Below are 24,411 nucleotides of genomic sequence, written 5' to 3' on the forward strand. Positions count from 1 at the left end.
TCGTTTGGTATATTTACATTTTAATAACTTTGATAGTAAAATTCACAGTCTATCTACTTCAGCAATATTTAAGACCAAAATAGGTAAAATTCTTGGGTAATTTCTTGTCGCCCAATTCTCTCGAAAATACATTAATAACAATTTTTCAGCAACACCGCACTAAGGTTCTTATAAACTAAGTATAAAGGATATCACGGAAACTTGCATGGAAGTAACCTATTTGGGCAGTATCTCAGAAAGGCGCGCATACTAAATTCTTTCAAAAGACGGATACTAACATGGTCCTTCCCTTAGTAGGGATAAGCCTGTAGAGGCAAAAACAAATACTCTATGGGATTTAGCTGTAATAGCGTGTTTTAGCTGTGTACTTTATTCTTCTTGAATCAAAATTGATTACTATGAATAGTTTTGATGATATTTAATTTAGGATGACTCTCATTAAATCAAGAAAGTACTGTGTCAGTTTGTGCCTTGTCCTTTTCTTTATATGTCATTGCGACAGCAGCACTAACAGGTAACTGGTCAATTTTTCACTTTTGGACTATTCGCTTTTGGACTATAATTAATCAGTGATTGGTTTGTCTTTTCAAACACCTCGTGGTGACAAACTGCAAATTAAGAGCGACTCGCGCTAATGGCAGACACACTAGAAAGGAATTTTTTTTATAAGAATTAAATAAAAAACTAGTTTTTTTTAACTGAAAGTAAGGAGCGACATTAAAACTTAATACGAACAGAAATTACTTCGTAACTCAAAGGGGCTGTTACATTCTCAACGTCCAACTCTTTACACTAAAGTTTGACTCTTTCTTTCAACTCTACTTTTTAAAACAGTAAGAAACTTTAACGTAAAGATTGGGGTGTTGATACTATGACTTATACGGGGTGTTTCCTCATATTTTCTAAAATAAGGCAAATTTTCTCAGGCTCGTAACTTTTGATGGATAAGACTAAACTTGATGAGACTTATATATTTAAAATCAGTATTAAAAATGCAATTCTTTTGATGTAACTATTGGTATCAAAATTCTGTTTTTTAGAGTTTCGGTTACTAGTGAGGCGGGTCGCTCCTTACTACAGTTCGTTACCATGAACTATTTGACAACATATTATGTCTAATGATATGGGTTTCTTATGGTTATTACAAAAATTTAGTATTCATTAAATTTCAAATTACCTTTGAAAAGGTGAGCAAATTTTTTAATCCTGGAAAAGAGGGGAAACATTTCCAAAAAATTGACGTTTATGAAATACACCGTCAAACCTAGCATTTCAAAGAACTTGATTACAGGGGATTAAAACCCATTAAAAAAACAACAAAAAATTAAACCTTGGATTTTTGCTGGTAGGGGTTTAAAACTTCTGTAAAAGGCTTCTTCGGGTACATATAGAGGTAATGAAGAACGGAATCCACTCCTAAACTTGACCGAAAAAAAAGAGTGAACGAAAAACCGGAAAAATGAATCTAAAATTATGAGAGTAAAAATTTATGTATGTTGGAGAGATTAGATATTTAACACTGAAAATGCTAGTATTCAAAACTCTCACACTCGCTACCCTGTAAGGACCATTTATGCTTTTTGGAGGAAATACACTATCATTTGTTTTCAGTATAACATCAGAAAAACCTGATTGCTATATGTAGAAAATCTTGTCATTAACGAAAATATTTCTTCTTTTCACTGACTTAAAATTTTATATAAGGGAACCAGTGAAATAATTCGATTTTTAGAATATGGGCTATTCTGGAGTTTAAATTTCAATTAAAAAAAATGTCAAACCATGGACCATAATTTTAAGATTAATGAAACATAAGCATTAGTGTCGCAGGACGTGCGTAGCCTAAGTGCTAATGCTCAGGTGTTCTAGAAATTCCACTTTTGTGTGATCTTTTCTGCTGAGGATGATAAGATATGGAAAGCTATACTACTTTAACTTATAATCTTCTACATATTGCATATCCTCTTTCTTAGTCAGATTTAAGTCCAGTTCAAATGTATGCATCGAGACTCAACCTAACACACGCAAAGTCTGTTAATTTTTATCCGTTGGTGTTAAAATAATGTAATATGTGCCAGAGCTTACTTAATGCTATGGATTTTCCCTGACTGGTCCAAGACACCAGTGATAATATCAAATATATAGGTAGAAAGAACGTGTTGAGGGAAAGAAGGGGAAGAGGGGGTTTGACCCTCCCCCCACAGTGACAATTAAAAGAGTCTAACGAGACCTCTTCTAAAAATATAAACATTACTTCCTGAAAACTAATTTCGGTATTTTAGACTGAAATAAAAAAGGGTCATCAAACAGTTCGTGGTAACGAACTGTAGTAAGGAGCGACCCGGCTCAATAGTAACCAAAACTCTAAAAAATTGAATTTTGATACCAATAGCTACGTCAAAAGAATCGCATTTTAATGCTGATTTTAAATATATAAGTTTCATCAAGTTTAGTCTCACCCATCAAAAGTTACGAGCCTGAGAAAATTTGCCTTATTTCAGAAAATAGGGGGAAACACCCCCTAAAAGTCATAAAATCTTAACGAAAATCACAACATCAGATTCAGCGTATCAGAGAACCCTATATTAGAAGTTTCAAGCTCTTATCTACAAAATTGTGGAATTTTGTATTTTTTCGCCAGAAGGCAGATCACGGATGCGTGTTTATTTGTTTTTTTTTTTCCAGGGGTGATCGTATTGACCCAGTGGTCCTAGAATATTGCTAGAGGGCTCATTCTAATGGAAATGAAAAGTTCTAGTGCCCTTTTTAAGTGACCAAAAAAATGGAGGGGACCTAGGCCCCCTCCCACGCTAACTGTTTTCCCAAAGTCTACGGATCAAAATTCTGAGATAGCCATTTTATTCAGCGTAGTCGAAAAACCATAATAACTATGTCTTTGGGAATGACGTACTGTGGGGGACTGTGGGGGAGGGGCTGCAAGTTACAAACTTCGACCAGTGTTTACATATAATAATGGTTATTGGGAACTTTACAGACATTTTCAGGGGATTTTTTTTTGGTTTTGGGGATGGGGTTGAGGGGAGGGGGCTATGTGGAACGATCTTTCCTTGGAGAGATATGTCATGGGGGAACAGAATTTCAATGAAAAGGGCAAAGGATTTTCTAAAATTACTATAAAAAAACGATGAAAAAATAAACATGGAAAAGTTTTTTTCAATTGAAAGTAAGGAGGAGCATTGAAACTTAAAACGAAGAGAGATTATTACGCATATGAGGGGTTCTAAAAATACTTTACAATAAAGGGTAGGTTTTTAGGAGGAGATAAATACCTCGCTTGTTATGCTATAGTATTTTTAGTAATTCCGACAATCTATTCTACGGCCTTTCTGATTCAGGGGTCATTCTTAAAGAATTGGGACAAAACTTACGATTTAGTGTAAAGAGCGAGGTATTAACGAGGGTAAAAACCCCCTCATATACATAATAAAATTTAAGAATATAAAAGTTTGTTACGTAAGTTAATTCTTAAGTTACGTATATTTCTTACTAATAAAAACATTCGTTAAAAAATAAAATTTATAGTTGCCTTTTTATGTAACCGAAAAATTGCAGGGCAACTAGGCCTCCTTCCCCACCCTTTATTTCTCAAAATCGTCTGATCAAAACTAAGAGAAAGTCATTTAGCGAAAAAGGAATTAATATACAAATTTCATTTTAATAATTTATGTGTGGAGAGCCAAAATCAAATATACATTAATTCAAAAACGTTCAAAAATTACATAAAAAAATTAGTTTTTTTTAACTGAAAGTAAGGAGCGACATTAAAACTTAAAACGAACAGAAATTACTCCGTATATGAAATGGGTTGTCCCCTCCGCGATCCCTCGCTATTTACGCTAAAGTTTGACTCTTTGCCACAATTCTGCTTTTTAAAACAATTAAAAGCTTCAGCGAAATGAGCGAGGGATTGTGGGGGGGACTACCCATTTCATATACGGAGTAATTTCTGTTCGTTTTAAGTTTTAATGTCGCTCCTTACTTTCAGTTAAAAAAATTAGTTTTTTATATGTAATTGTGTACATAGACACAACGTCAAAGCTACTGATAATTGTATTTTCTGAAATATTTACGTTTTCGAGCTTCAAACCGTTCGTGGTAACGAACTGTAGTAAGGAGCGACCCGGCTGAATAGTAACCAAAAATCTAAAAAATGGAATTTAGATACCAATAGCTAATCAAAAGAATCGCATTTTAATGCTGATTTTAAATATATAAGTTTCATCATGTTTAGTCTTACCCATCAAAAGTTACGAGCCTGAGAAAATTTGCCTTATTTCAGAAAATAGGGGGAAACACCCCTAAAAGTCATAGAATCTTAACGAAAATTACACTATCAGATTCAGTGTATCAGAGAACCCTACTGTAGAAGTTTCAAGCTCTTATCTACAAAAATGTGGAATTTTCTATTTTTTGCCAGAAGGCGGATCACGGATGCGTGTTTATTTGTTTGTTTGTTGTTTTTTTCCAAGGGGTGATCGTATCGACCCAGTTGTCCTAGAATGTTCCGAAAGGGCTCAGTCTAATGGAAACGAAAAGTTCTAGTGCCCTTTTTAAGTGACCAAAATTTGGAGGGCACCTAGGCCCCCTCCCACGCTAATTATTTTCCCAAAGTCAAACGATCAAAATTCTGAGATAGCCATTTTATTCAGCGTAGTCGAAAAACCTTATAACTATGTCTTTGGGGACGACTTACTCCCCCACAGTCCCCGTGGGAGGGGCAACAAGTTACAAACTTTGACCAGTGCTTACATATAGCAATGGTTATTCGGAAGTGTACAGGTGTTTTCAGGAGGATGTTTTTAGTTGGGGGAGGGGTTGAGAAGAGGGGGATATGCGGGGGGAACTTTCCATTGAGAATTTGTCATGGGGTAAATTTCCATGAAGGGAGTGCAAGATTTTCTAGCATTATTTAAAAAAAACATTGAAAAAATAAATATGAAAAAGTTTTTTCAACTGGAAGTAAGGAGCAGCATTAAAACTTAAAACGAACAGAAATTATTACGCATATGAGGGGCATGAGAAATTTTTTAAAGTTTTAAAAGTATAGGCACATCTATATTTGTATACATTTCTGTATATATTTGTATACATTTTCTATTTCTGAGGAATTATTAAAAAAACAAAATAGAAAAACATTACCACTTAATCGAGGCCTCAGTGACGGGAATTGATTGTGAAGTTTTAATGACTCTGGTTAGAATTTGTAATAGCTTTACTATGTATTTTCAATTTCGCGATTCTTTTTATCAGCAAAAAAAATGGATTACCTATGGGGGCACCTTTATCCGGGCTATAAATATTTATGTCGAGAACCTTGAAAATTGGGCATTAAATTCTTATTTTTTAAAACACGTCTATTGGGGTCGTTATATGGATGACGTAATTTCATTTTTGAATTATGGGGAAGCTGAACTTCGGGGCTTCTTAGATCATCTTAACACTTATGACCAAAATTTGTAGTTCACCCTAGAAGTTGAAATTGAAAATAAACTACCGTTTTTAGATATGTTAACTATTCGTAATGCTGATAAACTGGATTTTACTATCTATCGAAAGCCAACACAAAACAATAGATATCTTCACTTTAATTCAAATCACCCCCCACAAGTTAAAAGAGCAGTTGTAACTTCCCTCATTGATCGTGCCCTGAATATTTGCTCCGATTCATATATAAATGCTGAAATAAACTTTATCAGAGACATTCTTTTTGGTAATGGATACCCCATTTCTTTTGTCAATAAAATAATTACCGTAGAATAAAAAGACATTCTTGTAAAATCGAAGAAGATATTTCACAATGTGAGGCTACTGATAAGCCCCCAAATATTGTCTATCTTCCTTATATCCCAAAGATCGCAACAAAATTAAAAAATATTTGCACAAAAATAATCTGTACGTAGTTTTTACTAATAATTTTAAAATCATTAATTTCTTAAATTCTGGTAAAGATAAGACCCCAGTTACTCGCCAAAGAGGGGTCTATCAAATACCCTGTGATTGTGGAAATTACTATGTCGGCAGGACCCATCAGAATCTAGAAAGACGGTTACAACAGCATAAAAAAGACATAGACAAGGCATTAATTTCAAATAGTTCCAACAACTCCTTTGATTCTGCTTTAGGTTGGCATATATTTAATAGTCCGTCCCACACGATACTTTTTGAAAAATCTTCACTCCTCAGTAATGATTTTGGGATAAAACAGGTGGTTCGAGAATCAATCGAAATTAATCTCAAAATAAATAATAATATTTTTTTGAACAGGGACTTAGGGGAATACTCACTAAATTCTTTATACTCAAATTTAATTAAAAACAATCTAACAAAATGTTTTACTAAACCGATTTATAATAGTACTGAACCAGCTACGAAAAGGCCTTTGAGACAGGCTGCTAAAAAAGCAAGGTTGGCTCTGAGAAATTGCATTTAATCACTTTGTTCTCTTTACTTTGAATGAGTTTATATTCTCACTTCATTCTTTTTGTCAGTCCTGGTTGAATTTCGTTGAAGTAAGGATGCTAGGGCTGTTTTTTAAAAAAGTTTTTAAATAGTATTATTTAGTTTTAATTCTCACAATTTAATGTAAGTTTATTTATATATACATATTTTCTCTGTTGTTCTCGTATTGTGCTGAAGACGGTCCTTGGACATAGGGCCGAAATATTCACAGAATTGATTTCCACTGTCTTGAAAAGATTTTCCCTATTGTTTCTACTTTGTATTTGTTTGTTCTAGTGCTCTTTTAAGTGACCAAAAAAATGGGAGGGCATGTAGGCCCCCTCCCACGCACACTTTTACCCAAAGTTACCGAATCATAATTTTGAGATAGCCAATCTGTTCAACTTAGTCGAAAACCTAAGAACTATGTCTTTTTGAGGACGACTTAATCCCCCACAGTCTCCGGTGGAGGGGCTGCAAGTTACAAACTTTGACCATTGTTTACATATAGCAATGGTTATTATGAAGTGTAAAGACCTTTTTCAGGGTGACTTTATCACTTTGGGATGGGGGTGGGTCGGAGGGAGGGTGGTATGTGGGAGGATCTTTCCATGGAGGAATTTATCATGAGGGAAGAGAATTTCCATGAAGGGGGCGCAGGTTTTCTTAGCATTATTTAAAAAAAAAATGAGAAAAAAAATTCACTTGGAAGTAATGAGTAGCATTAAAACTTAAAACGAACATAAAATATTGCGTATTTAAGAGGGTTTGTATCCTTCACTTTACCTTGCTCTTTACGCTAAAGTATTTTTAGTAATTTCAACAATTTATTCTATGGCCTTTGTGATTCAGGGTCATTTTTAAAGATTTGGGATAAAATTCAAGATTTAGTGTAAAGAATGAGGTATTTATAAAGGGGCAAACTTCCCGTATATTTATTGCTAACAAAAGCAAAAATAAAAAAAAAAATCTAGTTGCATTTTTAAGTAACCAAAAATTGGAGGGCAACTAGGCCTCCTCTACCCTTTTTTTTAATCAAACTCCTCCGATCAAAACTATGAGAAAGCCATTGAGCAAAAAAAAATATATATACGCAAATTTCTTTTTAATTGCTCATGTGCGGTGAGCCGAAATCTAAACATGTATTAATTCAAAAATGTTCAATTAAAAAACAAGTTTTTTTAACTGCAAGTAAGGAGCGACATTAAAACTTAAAACAAACAGAAATTATTCCGTATATGAAAGGGGTTGTCCCCTCCGCAACATCTCGCTCTTTACGCTAAAGTTATTTTATTGTTTTAAAAAGTTGTGACAGAGTCAAACTTTAGCGTAAGCACCTGGGCGTTGTGGAGTGGACAACTCCTTTCATATACGGAATAATTTCTGTTTGTTTTAAGTTTTAATGTCGCTCCTTACTTGCAGTTAAAAAAACTTGTTTTTTAATTTAATTTCAACTAAATTGACCGAATTACATATATAGATTTTTGAAAAAAAATCTATTTTTTAGAAATAGATTTTGAGAAAAAAGCAAAGGTTTGAAGGCTGTACATGACCATTTTCCAATATTGGAGGCTGGGGCTTTCGTACAAGCTACAATTTGCCTTAAAGGAATGCCTTGCTTATGTAATTTTGGTAGACCATAAAGTTTTGGACAAAAGCTGTCCGAAGTAAAAATTTATTATATAATTGTGGAGTAATTTTACCATTTTATTTTAGATCTTTTAATTCTTTTATAATTTTGTTAGCAAACTGATCAGTATGGTCGTGGGCTATAGTTTTATATGTAGTTTTGTCATTTAGATGAGCATAAATTTTTGTGTCGTAATCTTTCGTATCCATGACAACCAAAGAATTGCTTTTATATGCTTTAATTATAATAATGGACGGATCTTATGGGGTATGGGATATAATACTTAGGTCACACAAATTATCTGGTCTTATATTGGCGGTAGGATTAGCCTCTTTTTTTAATTGTAAAGTGTATCGGTAAGACAAGCCCTAACTTCGTCTGGGTTGGAAATAGATGAATAAAATTTGTGCAAAGACGACTCTAGAGAGGAAATCAAATCCACCACAGGAATTTATTTTTGAAAAAAAAAGAGAATTTTGGACCTTTTTCGAGAGTTTGAATTTCCAATGGTTCAAGCGTTCTAGAGGGCAAGTTAACCGCAGCCGGTCCAGGACTGAATCTTGGAGCATAAATAGGGTTATTTATCGATGATTCCTTTCGTAGGTTTTCCAATTTTTTAATAAGTCGTTCCCTTGATAAGCGGAAATCATGACTAAATAAATTTCTTTCCAATCCAGCAATTTGGTTAAAATCAGCAGATGACAAATTTTCAAATAAAAACTTTTCTAGAGATTTCCTTTCAGAGGAAATAATGTATCTTTTTCGTTTTTTATCTTTAATAATGTGTATTAATGTTTTTAATTGAAATGTATGAGCAAATCGCTCTTCTTTTCGGGTATTTAAGTGTAATCTGAATCTTAAAGACTTGGGAATAAGATTTTCAAATTTGCAAGATTCCAAGAACTTTTGCTGGTTAATAATATTAGCATGTTTTTTTGCCTAAACTAATAAAGTAAAATATATCATTGGTCAAATGCTCCCCATAAGCGAGACGTGAATAACGACGAAGACCACACTACCTTTCCATCACGACAAGAAGAACAATAGGAAATTTTTTTAAGACAGTGTGAAACAAATTAGAATGAATATTTCGGCCCTATGTCCAAGGGTCGTCCTCAGCAATACAAATAAGAAAAAATAACTTACGAGAGGATAAAATCAATAAAACTAAAATGAACAGTTTTTCAAAACAGTCCTAGCATCCTTACTTCAACAAAGTTCAACCAGGACTGAAAAATAAATTGTTATGAAACGAGGTAATTCAATGAAATGAAAGAAAATGATTTAGAAACAGGTTTTTAATGCCAGCCTAGCTTTTTTTGCTGCTGATCTTATGGGTCTATTTGTGACAGGTTCTGTGTTAATGTCTATTGGCTTTTTAAAATATTTTGTAAGGTCATTTTTAATCAAATTTGTGTATAAAGCATTCAGTGAATATTCTCCTAAATCCCTATTTAAGGAAATATTATTATTAATCTTAAGTCTGATTTCAATTGTTTCTCGAACTACATGCTTTGTGCCTAGATCATTGCTAATAATGGCGGATTCTTCAAAAAGTATTCTTTTGATGTATATTTTATACAACGGAAAAAATTCCGTTTTGTAGAGTTTCGTTTACTGTTGAGCCGGGTCGCTCCTTACTAGAGTTCGTTACCACGAACTGTTTGATAATGTAGCAGAGTCCGAGAAATTATTAGAAAATAAAACAAATGAAAATTGTGTCTTAAATTATAAAAATTATTAACTAGAAAATTATAGAAGTTTCAGCGATAGGATTATATTGCGACGTTTTAATGACCTTGGTTAAACTTTGTAACAAGTATTCAACGTATTTCCAATTCCATAATTCTTTCTACCAACAAATAAATGGCTTACCCATGGGTGCGCCTCTTTCCGGGTTACTGGCGAATATTTATGTGGAGCATATTGAAAATTGGGCATTAAATTCATATTTTTTGAATCATTTCTTTTGGGGACGTTTCATGGATGACGTAATTTCACTTTGGAACTATGGGGAAAATGAACTTAGGTTTTTTTTAGATCACCTTAACACATATGATAGGAATTTACAGTGTACCTTCGAAATTGAAATTGCAAATAAAATCTCATTCATAGATGTTCTAATTATTCTTAACTTCGATGAACTCAATTTTACTATTTACGGAAAACCAACACAAAACAATAGATATTTACATTTTGAATAAAAACAACCCCCCGTTAAAAGAGGTGTTGTAATATCTCTTGTGGACCGTGCCCAGAATATTTGTTCTGATTCCTACATCACAGCTGAACTAGACTTTATCAGGGACATGCTTTTCGGAAATGGGTATCCTCTTTTATTTATTAATAATAAAATTAACAGTAGAGTGAAAAGACACTCCCATAAAATCAACGATAATTTACCATGTGAAAACAACGATAAGCCCCAAAACATAATTTACCTCCCATATATCCCAAAAATCACTGGAAATCTTAAAAAAGTATGCACAAAAAAATCTGTATGTTGTATTTACCAATAATTTGAAAATCATAAATCTCCTAAATTCTGGTAAAGATTAGACTCCAGTTACTCGCCTAAGAGGTGTCTATCAAATGCCATGCGACTGTGGCAAATTTTGTGTAGGAAGAAACCACCAGAATTTCGAGAAACGCTTACAACAACATAAAGATGATGTCACCAAAACTCCGAATTCTAATAATATTACTTCTGTTTCTTTTGATTCTGCTTTAAGTAGCCATGTTTTCAAAAATCGTAGTCACAAAATACTCTTTGAAGAATCCGCCATTATTAGCAATGTTTTAGGCATAAAGCAAGTAGTTCGAGAAGCAATTGAAATCAGACTTAAGATTAATAATAATATTTCTTTAAATAGGGATTTAGGAGAATGTTCACTGAATGCTTTACACACAAATTTAATAAAAATGACCTTACAAAATATTTTAAAAAACCAATAGATATTAACACAGAACTTGTCACAAATAGACCTATAAGATCAGCAGCAAAAAAGCTAGACTGGCATTAAAAACCTGTTTTTAAATCGTTTTCTTTCATTTCATTGAATTGCCTCGTTTCATAACAATTTATTTTTCAGTCATGGTTGAACTTCGCTGAGGTAAGGATGCTAGGACTGTTTTGAAGAAACTGTTCATTTTAGTTTTATTGATTTTATCCTCTCGTAAGTTGTTTTTTCTTATTTGTATTGCTGAGGACGGCCCTTGGACATAGGGCCGAAATATTCATTCTAATTTGTGTCACACTGTCTTAAAAAATTCCCTATTGTTCCTCTTGTTTTTGGTGTTTATTCAAGAGTGAATGCTCCAATAAAAGAGCAACATGATAATTACTTCCTCCGTTCTAAATTACTTTTAAGTGTTTTTAAATACTAAAGTATTTTGGTGCTTCAAAGAATCTTCTTATTCCAATTATAATGCCATTATGTTTCAGCAGTCGTTCTTAAAGAACGGGGACAGAAAGTTCGACATTTAGCTTAAATGGTGAGGTAATGAGGAGGGGGCGTAACCATCTTATGTACGGAATAAAATCTGTTCGTTTTAATTTTTATTGCTACTTCTTATTTTCTGTTGAAAAGCTTATTTTTTTCTAATCATACCAAGAGATTGCTTCCCCCAATTTAAGGTTTCATCTAGAATCCCCCCTTAAATAAAATACTTCTAATGGAAAATTCTATTCATTTGAAACTTCCAACTGTTTTCTCAGGAGCTGTGGGAGGGGGGTAATTTTAATCCTCTGAACTAGAACTTAACTTTTTTAAACAACAATGATAAACATAAGTCGTATACGAAGAAAACAAAGAAGAAACTCATTATATCTCCTTAGCCTTTCAAATATGCTGAACCAAATGGTTATCTCAAGAACTTTATTGGGTGTTTTTTGGGAAAAAGATTCATGAGAGGGGGGCAAGTTGCACTCAAATCTCTTAAATGATGTATTTCCTGATTTTATAAGATAATTGGCTTGACATGACAACCCATAGGGGAACAAAAAACAAGAAATAAACACGCATCTGTCATCTTTCTCTTGTGTAAAAGCTTTGTATCAAACAGTACACCTGTGTAAAAGCTTTGTATCTAAAACTTTTTGCATTAAAAGGTATCTGTTTAAACTAAATTTTGTAATATTCTTTTTTAAGATTAGAATTAAATAAAAAAAAACAAGTTTTTTTAAATGAAAGTAAGGAGCGACATTAAAACTTAAAACGAACAGAAATTACTCCTTATATGAAAGGGGCTTTTCCTCCTCGACACCCCGCTCCTTACGCTAAAGTTTTTTATTGTTTTAAAAAGTAGAGTTACGAGAAAGAATCAAACTTTAGCGCAAGGAGCGGGGTGTCGAGGAGGAAAAGCCCCTTTCATATAAGGAGTAATTTCTGTTCGTTTTAAGTTTTAATGTCGCTCCTTACTTTCATTTAAAAAAACTTGTTTTTTTTTATTTAATTTCTGAAAGTTTTTGAATTAATGCATGTTTGATTTTGGCTCTCCGTACATAAATTACTAAATTACGCTCTCCGTACATAAATTACTAAAATGAAATTTGCATATTAATTCTTTTTTTGGCTAAATGGCTTTCTCTTAGTTTTGATCAGACGATTTTGAGAAATAAGGGGTGGGTAAGGAGGTCTAGTTGCCCTCCAATTTTTCGGTTACTCAAAAAGGCAACTAGATCTTTTAATTTTTAACGAACGTTTTTATTAGTAAAAAAAAAAACGTAACTTAAGAATTAACTTACGTAACAAACGTACATAATTTACGTTACGTTTTATCCCAATTCTTTAAGAATGACCCCTGAATCAGAAAGGCCGTAGAATAAATAGTTGAAAATATTTAAAAAAATTTTAGCATAAAGAGCGAAGTATTTATCTCCTCCTAAATACCTCGCTCTTTATGCTAAAGTATTTTTAGAACCCTTCATATGCGTAATAATCTGTTCGTTTCAAGTTTTAATGCTACTCCTTACTTTCAATTGAAAAAACTTTTTCATGTTTATATTTTCACTGTTTTTTTTTTATAGTAATGCTAGAAAGTCCTGCGCCCTTTTCATTGAATTTCTCTTCCCCCATGAAATACTCCTCCAAGGAAAGATCCTCCCATATAGCCCCCTCCCCTGAACCCCACACCCAAACCTAAGAAATCCCCCTGATAACGTCGGTACACTTCCCAGTAACCATTACTGTATGTAAACATTGGTCAAAGTTTGTAACTTGCAGCCCCTCCCCCAGGGACTGTGGGGGGTAATTCATCCCCAAAGACATAGTTATTACGGTTTTTGACTATTCGAAACAAAATGGCTATCTCAAAATTTTGATCCGTTGACTTTGGGAAAAAAATGAGCGTGGGAGGGGGCCTAGGTGCCCTCCAATTTTTTTGGTCACTTAAAAAGGGCACTAGAACTTTTCATTTCCGTTAGAATGAGCCCTCTTGCAACTCTCTAGGACCACTTGGTCGATACGATGACCCCTGGGAAAAAAAAAAAAAACAAAAAAAAAAAAAATAAACACGCACCCGTGATTTGTCTTCTGGCAAAAAATATGAAATTCCACATTTTTGTAGATTGGACCTTGGAATTTTTTCTATAGGGTTCTCTGATAAGCTGAATGCGATGGTGTAATTTTCGTTAAGATCCTATGACTTTTAGGGGGTGTTACCCCCTATTTTCCAAAATAAGGCAAATTTTCTTAGGCTCGTAACTTTTGATGACAAAGACTAAATTTGATGAAACTTATATATTTAAAATCAGCAGAAAAATCCGATTCTTTTGATATATCTTTTAGTATCGAAATTCCGTTTTTTAGAGTTTCGTTTACTATTGAGCCGGGTCGCTCCTTACTACAGTTCGTTACCACGAACTGTTTGATATCACTAGTAAAATATCAGAGTGTAATTTCTGGGTCAGATTGGTGGCCGTAGTTTATTCGACTTGTTTGTACTATCATATCATTACATTTTTTGTTGTTGTGATTTTTCCTTGGTCACTTGACGGTTTTGACGTGTTTATTTTGAGTTTTCTGTATTGAGTCTTTAAAGGCTGAGTTACTTGTTTCCCAACTAACTGATTTTTATGGTCTATGTTGGGTTTCTTGAGTTGAGGCTGACTTGCCTTAGTTGGCTCCATTGAGTTTCCTGTTCCGTTTTGACCGACCTGAATTGCCTGCTTTGGGTTCATTTTTTAACGTTCCATACGGTTAGTTGCATGGGCGTAGCTCCAACATTTTTATTTGGGGGGGGGGGGGAGGGTGAAAAGTGTCTCTTCCGGAGAGTCAATTGGCATGGGATTTATAATAATTTTTTTAATCCAAAATTTTGGAGAGCAGATGTCCCGCTCGCCTCCCCTCCCCAAACGAAGCCATTGGTTAGTTCTCTGAAATCAAATATCAATCTTGTTTGAAGCACTATAAAAATAATCATTGACGCATTAGTCAAAGGAGTGGAAATTGCTATTGGGCATTCCCTTCACATACTTTGTCACTTGAGAAGGGTATTTGACCTAAGAATATGAGACCAAATAAGGCTTCTCCCAGCTATCTACAATCATCTGCATCATGCAATGAGATGTAGACTAGATTTTGAATTTTTAAGACTCTATTGATCTAAAAATTTGCTATATTACAGGTGTACTTTCACGCCCTTAGGTCATAATCTAGGAATAAAGAAAAGTGAAAACTAACTCATAATGTTTTTACTATGCTTCTTTTAAAGTTTTAGAAGAATAAGTTTTCCTTACTATTTCCTTTTCAGCTCTTTTAATGAATGGCTACATTTTTAATGAAATTTCACTTATGTCTTTAATTCTTGGAACATAACCTACATTTTTTTTCTCTATTCCAAAATGAAAGTTTATCCTTCTCTGAAGACAGTTTTATCTTTTCTTTTATAAGATCTTTTAAGTTTTTTGTTTATCTGAAGAAGAGAATATGGAAAAATGCATAAATTAAAGGACATATATATTAAAGGAAAACGAAAATGAATATGCAAAAATCATACTGAACATACAGTTTTATGGATAAGGGAAGTTATCTTTTGAGCCCTATGTTCAAAACAGCCTACAGTAACCAAAATTTTAGAAAAAATATTTCTAAAAAAACTGGCTAGTACGATAGAATTGCCATTGGCAGCTGATTCAGGAATGGTAATTACTATTTTCCTTAGTCTCAATAATAAAATGTTAGTATGAGTCCAGAGAAGGACCTGGAGAGAAGGAAACGTAAATAACGACGAAGACCACACTCCCTTTCCATCACAAACTGTTCATTCTAGTTTTATTGATTGTAACCTCTTGTAAGTTGTTTTTTCTTATTTGTATTGCTGAGGACGGCCCTTGGACCTAGGGCCGAAATATTCATTCTAATTTGTTTCTCACTGTCTTAAAAAATTCCCTATTGTTCTTCCTGTTTTTGGTCTTTGAGAGAAGGAAACATGTTAAGAAAACAATTTGTACTTCATAATATGCAGACTAATTGTGGCTAAGACATCTGGCATACAGCCCTGCTATATTTTAAATATACAACACTTAACAATTTAAACAATAAAACGGGATTCAGGCTCTATTAAACAGTTCGTGGTAACGAACTCTAGTAAGGACCGATCCGGCTCAATAGTAAACGAAACTCTAAAAAACGGGATTTTGATACTAATAGATACATCAAAAGAATTGGATTTTTATGCTGATTTGAAATATACAAGTTTCATCAAATTTAGTCTTCTTATCAAAAGTTAAGAGCCTGAGAAAATTTGCCTTATTTTGAAAAATAGGGAGAACCCCCCCTAAAAGTCATAGAATCTTAACAAAATCACATCAACGCATTCAGTGTATCAGAGAACCCTACTGAAGAATTTTCAAGCTCCTATGTACAAAAATGTGGAATTTCGTATTTTTTGCCAGAAGACCGATTACGGGTGCGTGTTTATTAGTTGTTTTTTTTTTTTCCCAGGGGTGATGGTATCGACTCGGTGGTCCTAGAATGTTGTGAGAGGGCTCATTCTAACGGAAACTAAAAGTTCTTGTGCCATTTTTAAGTGACCAAAAAAATTGGAGGGCAGCTAGACCCCCTCCCACGCTCATTTTTCCACAAAGTCTATGGGTCAAAATTATGAGATAGCCATTTTGCTTAGCATAGTCGAAAAACCTAATAACTATGTCTTTCGGGACGACTTACTCCCTCACAGTCCCCGGGGGAGGGGCTACAAGTTACAAACTTTGACCAGTGTTTACATGTAGTAATGGTTATTCAAAAGTGTACAGACGTTTTCAGGGGAATTTTTCTCTTAGATAGGGAGGGGTTTGAGGGGTGGGGGCTACGTGGGAGGATCTTTCCATGGAGAATTTCCTTGGAGGGTGCGTAGGATTTTTTTGTATTATATAAAACAAAAAACAATGAAAAGATAAATATGGAAAAGTTTCTTCAACTGAAAGTAAGGATCAGCATTAAAACAAAACGAACGGAAATTATTACGCATATGATGGGTTCATCTCCTCCTAAATACCTGCTCTTTACACTAAAGTATTTTTAGTAATTTCAACTATTTATTCTACGGCTTTTGTGATTCAGGGGTCATTCTTAAAGAATTGGGAAAAATTTAAGCTTTAGTGCAAAGAGCAAGGTATTAAAGAGGGGGCAAACCCCCTCATATACGTAATAAAAATATACGAATATAGAAGTTCGTTACGAAAGTTAATTCGGAAGTTAGGTATATTTCTTATTAATAAAAACGTTCGTAAAAAATTAGAAGTTCTAGTTGCCTTTTTAAGTAGCCAAAAGATTGAAGGGCAACTAAGCCTCCTCCCCCATTACTTTTTTCTCAAAATCCCCGATGAAAACTAAGAAAAAATCATTTAGCAAAAAACAAAAATATGCTAATTTTTGCATATTCATTTTTGTTGTCATTTATATTTTATGTCCTTTAATTTATGCCTTTTTACCTATTCTCTTCTGCAGATAAGCAAAAGCTCTAACAACCGCAAACGATTAGTGAATATTTTATAATTTTAGGTCTTCCATTTTTCCCTTGTTGCGTGAAATTCTTACACATATACAAATAATATTTGAGTCTTACATTTTTCTGTCGTTCTGTGAAATGTTCGGCATTTAAAAGGAGAAAAACTGCCGATCCTTATCCAAATTAAATAAAAAAAACAAGTTTTTTCAACTGAAAGTAAGGAGCGACATTAAAACTTAAAACGAACAGAAATTACTCCGTATATGAAAGGGGCTTTTCCTTCTCGACACCCCGCTCCTTACGCTAAGTATTTTATTGTTTTAAAAAGTAGAGTTGCGAGAAAGAATCAAACTTTAGCGCAAGGAGCGGGGTGTCGAGGAGGAAAAGCCCCTTTCATATACGGAGTAATTTCTGTTCGTTTTAAGTTTTAATGTCGCTCCTTACTTTCATTTAAAAAAACTTGTTTTTTTTTATTTAATTTCTGAAAGTTTTTGAATTAATGCATGTCTGATTTTGGCTCTCCGTACATAAATTACTAAAATGAAATTTGCATATTAATTCTTTTTTTGGCTAAATGGCTTTCTCTTAGTTTTGATCAGACGATTTTGAGAAATAAGGGGTGGGGAAGGAGGTCTAGTTGCCCTCCAATTTTTCGGTTACTCAAAAAGGCAACTGGATCTTTTAATTTTTAACGAACGTTTTTATTAGTAAAAAAAAAACGTAACTTAAGAATTAACTTACGTAACAAACGTACATAACTTACGTAACTTACGTTACGTTTTATCCCAATTCATTAAGAATGACCCCTGAATCAGAAAGGCCGTAGAATAAATAGTTGAAATTATTTAAAAAATTTTTAGCATAAAGAGCGAAGTATTTATCTCCTCCTAAATACCTCGCTCTTTATGCTAAAGTATTTTTAGAACCCTTCATATGCATAATAATCTCTGTTCGTTTTAAGTTTTAATGCTTCTCCTTACTTTCAATTGAAAAAACTTTTTCATGTTTATATTTTCATTTTTTTTTTTTTAATAGTAATGCTAGAAAATCCTGCGCTCTTTTCATTGAATTTCTCTTCCCCCATGAAATATTCCTCCAAGGAAAGATCCTCCCATATAGCCCCCTCCCCTGATCTCCACACCCAAACCTAAAAAATCCCCCTGATAACGTCGGTACACTTCCCAGTAACCATTACTGTATGTAAACTATGGTCAAAGTTTGTAACTTGCAGCCCCTCCCCCAGGGACTGTGGGGGGTAAGTCATCCCCAAAGACATAGTTATTATGGTTTTCGACTATTCGGAACAAAATGGCTATCTCAAAATTTTGATCCGTTGAATTTGGGAAAAAAATGAGCGTGGGAGGGGGCCTAGGTGCCCTCTAATTTTTTTTGTCACTTAAAATGGGCACTAGAACTTTTCATTTCCGTTAGAATGAGCCCTCTTGCAACACTCTAGGACCACTTGGTCGATACGATGACCCCTGGGAAAAAAAACAAAAAAAAACAACAAAAAAACAAATAAACACGCACCCGTGATTTGTCTTCTGGCAAAAAATACGAAATTCCACATTTTTGTAGCTTGGACCTTGGAATTTTTTCTACTGGGTTCTCTGATACGTTGAATGCGATGGTGTAATTTTCGTTAAGATCCTATGACTTTTAGGGGGTGTTACCCCCTATTTTCCAAAATAAGGCAAATTTTCTCAGGCTCGTAACTTTTGATGACAAAGACTAAATTTGATGAAATTTATATATTTAAAATCAGCATAAAAATCCGATTCTTTTGATATATCTTTTAGTATCGATATTCCGTTTTTTAGAGTTTCGTTTACTATTGAGCCGGGTCGCTCCTTACTACAGTTCGTTACCACGAACTGTTTGATTAAATTAAAAAAACAAAGTTTTTTAACTGAAAGTAAGGAGCGACATTAAAACTTAAAACGAACAGAAATTACTTTGTATATGAAAGGGCTTGTTCCCTCCTCAACCCCCCGCTCTTTATGTTAAAGTTTTTCACTGTTTTAAAAAGTAGATTTGACAGAAAGAGTCAACCTTTAGCGCAAAGAGCGGGGCTTACTACTGACACAAATGAATTTTAGATATAGTCACATTATATTTTATGATGCTGATCAACGGTAAAAATGAGGTTAAAATTTAGGGGATTATCAGCTCTAGAATATTTCAGACTAATTACACCCATTGCGAGGATTATGGAGGCAACCATCGTGCCTACATTTTAAAAATACCTTTTTTCGTATTGTCTTAAAAATGCTGAAAAAAGACAAAAATCACTTCCCCTAGATTTTGAGAAATACCTTTTTTTAGTATATTCATTAAAAAAAAATCCCTACCTTTACCCCATATTTTCATGAGTTTTTGTCACTGTTTCTGGCTTTTTGAAAGAAAAAAATAATCAGAAAGTTAACAAAAAAAAAACAAAATCTAGTATATATTCCTAACTTCAATTACTCTAAAGCTGTCTGCTACGGCCCAACAAGTCTTACCTGCCACGTCGCAAAAATACTCACAAAAGTCATGCTCGGGCTTACACGAGCCATATCCTCTCCAGAATACCAAACGGGCTTCCGACCTAATTGATCAACAATTGATCAGCTATTCACTGTCCAGCAGATCATGGCAAAGTTCAGCGAACTTGGACGCACCATTTACTGCATTTTCATGTATTTTAAACAAACCTTTGAGCTTATAAGGAGAGAAGGTCTATGACACATACTTTTTCACTTTGGCATCCTATACAATCTGACCTCTCTAATCAAAGATATGTATAAAAGTTCAGAAGCCAAGTCATGACTGGAGAAAGGCCTAGTGAAAGCTTCGAAACCTCTACTGGAGTGCTACAAGGCTCCCTACTATCATCAGAGCTTTCAATCTCTCCCTACAAGCATCCCTTTCACTCAATGACAACCCGTCTGGCACCCTCATTGGATTAATATTGATAAATAAACTAGCATATTCCGATGACATAGACTTAAAAGCTGAGTCACTGCAAGACCTCCAATCCCAGGCTAATAGCAAACACTCGTCTGTCAACCTCTTCGGGATGACCATCAACATCTCTAAAATGAAAGCTATGCGCTGCACATGCAAGCCTGATTCACAGGCAAATCTCAGCCTTAAGCTTTGTGGAGATATCATTGAGTGGATGAAACATTTCACTACCTAGGAGTCCCAATTAATTCTGATATAAACTATCTCAAAGATGTCAAGAGACACCTGACTCTTGCCCACTCCATTTTTAAAACCCTGATACCCATCGGGAGGAATAAGAATTGATCAATAATTCTCAACATAGGCTTTTTTTTACTCTCTCATTATTCTGATTGCCATCTATGCAATCTATGCATGTGAATCCTTGAAGCTTAAGACCTAGCGGAAGTCCAAACATTTTACTCCCTAGTCAATTCTTTTTCAGGGGCGGCAACTCTGTCAAAGCCAAAATTATCAGTTTTCTTCGTCCCTTCAACTAGATAGACATGAGAAGGTTGAAACTAAAGAGTTTCTCACTCAAAATTACGATTAGGCACAGGTTATCCTTAGCAAATCCTTTTGTAATTGTTTATACAATACAATTTATTTTTATATATTTATTAACATGCAGTTTGGTGTCTGCACACTATTTACTCTCAAGACTCTGATTAAACCGGTTATAGTTAGATAATACTTCACTGATGCGCTCAAGAACAACCCAAGTGGTTAGTCCCTTGGTCTAATTTATGCATTCTCAAGCGCTCCGATTACAGCTGCATCTAGTCTTTTGAGAGGAATTTTCGACTTTGGAACATAAATATGTAAAGTATTTGAAGGGACTGCAGCCAGCAAGTATATATTATAGAGATAAGTTTCTGATTGTTGAACAAAATATTTTTTGCTCTATTTTTGGATAAACCACAACAACAATGTCAAGAATAGCAATCTAGAATGCAAACCCGAAACAGGTTCTATGATTATTTTGGAGTTATAAAAAAAATTATCGGCTTTAAGATTTGATTAGATCAAAATATTCACCCGGTTTTTTTCATATTTGCTAAAATAAAAACCACCAAAATCGCTAATTCTGGAACGTCAGGCAAACTCCAAATGTTTAACATAGTAGGTATAGGAAGATTCCTTGAAAGCCCGTCTGCCTTAAAACTGACGATCAATGTTGCCCTACGAAATCCCTGCGACGCATGGCTTACCACTTACCACGACTGAGTTTCCAACTCCAAACTTCTCGACAATCTGAAAGTCAAACTCACAATACTTGATAAAATAAAACTTAAACAACTTAAATGCCTAGGGCAAGCTCGACGCATGGCTAGCACTAGTCTTCCGAAAATAGCCTTGGATGGACGAGTACATAGTTCTCGGCCGAAAGGTCGCCCCGCAAAGAAATGGAAAGAAAAATTTTCTTCCTATTACCTGCCACAACTCCTCCACCTGGCCATCAACAAAAGCACTTACAGGAAGCATGTCAATAAACTGGTTAAAGAGGAGGCCCCAAAATGACCTTCAGGGGTGGACGGAACTTAAGTCAAGTAAGTCAAGTCAAGGGACTTACGTCATGAATCAATCCATTAAAGAGATCATTTAAATCGATTGTATAAAAATTAGCAAAGACTAGACGAGGAATACAAGAGAGGACCAAACAACATGGTTGATAGACACTGGCTGATCTAAAAAAAGTGGCCTCTCCAACACCACCTTTAAGCATGGGCGAATCTGCTATGATCCCATTCAGTATATCCAAAGGACTAATATGTTTCCTTCCTATTACTCTTTTTTGTATGTGGGTTACCTCCAATATCCTCCACTTTATGTCTGAACATCCTATGAAGAAAGACTCAATTTAATTTCTGTTGGTTTTGGGTTTTATTTATTGGTCGAGACTAATTTCAATACGTTTTAAGCTCGTAGGATGTATGACTGTATTTTTGATCGGTTAAGGTTTTAATATGACTCTTTGCTTTTCTCTGAAAGCTCCTTTTGCAAAAAAACGGTATCTGTTGAAAAACGTATATTGATGATTGGTGTGCATAACTTTGATCTGGCAATAGGCAAGAAAACATATGAAAAAAAGGTTTTCGCTATTTACTCTTATTTTTATTTTGTGGAATAGCCTAGCATAAAACGCTTAAACGCGTAAATTGACTTGATTACGCTTTTGCTTGTATAAACCAATAAATTAATTAGATTAGGTTTTAAGAACTCTTTATATTACTACGAGTTTTCCATTAGGAAATTTTCAGAGCCACGCCTGATGTTCTTGTGCTACCGCAAATGTGAGCACAGTCTGTTACTGAAAAGGTTAAATCGGAAGAGTTAAATGTCAACGCAATAATGCGAAGCATTCATTCTTAATCTTAAGTAGCATCAAAAAAGGCTTTTTTTGCGAAATAAAGTAATATTTCTGATATTTTTACCCTACCCTTGGTACCAGTGATTAACAAGACCCGTCTCCTTAGCATCAGAAAATATCATTCCTCACATTTAAGTAGACGCGACCATACAGGTGTAGCCTGGATTGACGTACAATAGTCAGGAAAGCGTGGCGTAAAATGAAGAAAAACGAAATTGAATAATCAAGAAATATTTCAAAACAACACAGATTCTTATGAATATATAAGTGGAAACAAAAATGAACATAAAGTAAAATGAATCATGAACGTGGACTTGAAAATAGCAGACAGTGATCAATCACACTTGAATCCTCTTGACCTACATTGCCCTTGCTGATCTTCCGCTTGAAGATCCTGTCTTGAGCGCAGCGAAAGCAGGTTTGGTAATTATCCTGGAAGTGTGTAAAATATCAGGTATGAATTGACATTTCTAGGCGTGACAATAATGACACCTACTCATAATTTCAGGATTATGAATTCAGTTCGAGGCAGCATTAAATATCACAAACAGTTCTTATATTGAATACCCAATTACAATAGGTTTCCTCTAGATAAACGCCTGATAAAATTTTGGAGTCTAGACATTTATATCGTGTTCAAAAATTTATATTATCCCTTTTATGGATATAAATGGATAGACCCTTTTAATCATAATTTTATTTTTATAATGAAAAGCGGGTTCTCAAAAAACGTTCAGCTAAAAATATTATTTTTCAGAACTTTTAGCTACTGGATCATCAGTTTAACTAGCTTGCTATGGTAACAGAAACAGTTCAAAATAGCGATCAAAAGTTAGTTATATAAAATAATGGATTATTTTCGTCCAAGTTTGGTAACCAAGTTCGTCTTGTATGCATTGAAGCATTAAGGTATTAACTTTGGAAGCATACTTTAAGGACTTGAAAGCAAAGTTCAAGCTAATGAGATAGCCTAAAAAAACATCTATGATAGCAATTTATTATGCAAGATCTTTAGACATGACAAGTGCAAAGACAGGACATATTATATCATATGTCACAGATATAAATTAATAAAATAAAAACATTGTTTTTACCATGGAAATATAGGAAAGCAACATCTCTTTTCTCTTTGTTGCAGTGAATTTAATTTAGTTTTACCATGTATATTATATCATATTTTATCCATATATTTATTCCATCTATTTTTGTTTGCTATTTGATTTTCGTAATAAATAACGTTAAACGTCAAATGTCATGTCATATAAGATCTTTAGACACAACAGTGACAAAAAAACGTACGTTTTAGTCAACGTAATTACAGAATTGGCTACAAGTTTCAATGTGTTTCCCGTCTGAATTTTGTCTTTGGACTCATAATAAAATTGATGGTTGTAAAAATCTTAAAAGAGGCTCATTCATTTGTAAATTAAAGTTGTGGGCCCTTTTTAAAGCCACAGGTTCCAGCAGAGCGCAACATTACCATAAACTGTACACATAGCCATTATAATGAGGTAGAAATCGCTCAAGGTGCTACATAATCTTCACAGCTCCAGGGTTTGTCAAATACGCGTCATTATTGAGGTGTTATAGCTTGTTAGATTAGGAGCTATGGAAATATTTTTGATCTCTATCATTTACATACGTGATGATTGAGACTAACCAATTCAGATATTTTGAACTAGAGCTACCAGGAGTTTTAATAGCGCCTATTCCACGGGTTGGACATATGCAGCTAGATAATACAGAATTTATTTACTGCACCAGGAAGAATAGAGTGCATAGTTGACTGCATAGTGAGTGCATAGTGAGGCTCATGATGAATAAGGAATGCTAGCTGCTCATTTTATGACCAGAAAAGCGAAATCTCAGTCAGATGAAACAGGAAAGTCATAGTAAAAAGGAAATCAGTCGCAGACTTACAGGAAAAGTAGAAAAGAATGAAAAAGTTTGTGATACTTTGAACTTGAGCAAACAGTTATTTGTGAGGATGAACTAGTGACAGTACTAAAAG

General features: G+C 34.2%; 1 protein-coding gene across 2 annotated transcripts in view; it reads left to right on the top strand.

Annotated features, from left to right (window-relative positions):
- The first annotated feature begins 306 nt into the window (after nucleotides 1-306).
- LOC136038076 (gamma-aminobutyric acid receptor subunit beta-like) overlaps nucleotides 307-24,411 on the top strand; it is a 208,159-nt gene continuing 184,054 nt past the window's right edge. For both annotated transcript variants that reach the window (XM_065721074.1, XM_065721081.1), the window contains exon 1: nucleotides 307-514. In XM_065721074.1, the coding sequence (XP_065577146.1) occupies nucleotides 429-514 (86 nt within the window). In that variant the 5' untranslated portion in view covers nucleotides 307-428. The remainder of the gene's footprint in view (nucleotides 515-24,411) is intronic.

The sequence above is a fragment of the Artemia franciscana genome, chromosome 2 (genome assembly GCF_032884065.1).
Source record: "Artemia franciscana chromosome 2, ASM3288406v1, whole genome shotgun sequence".
NCBI classification, from domain to species: Eukaryota; Metazoa; Arthropoda; class Branchiopoda; order Anostraca; family Artemiidae; genus Artemia; species Artemia franciscana.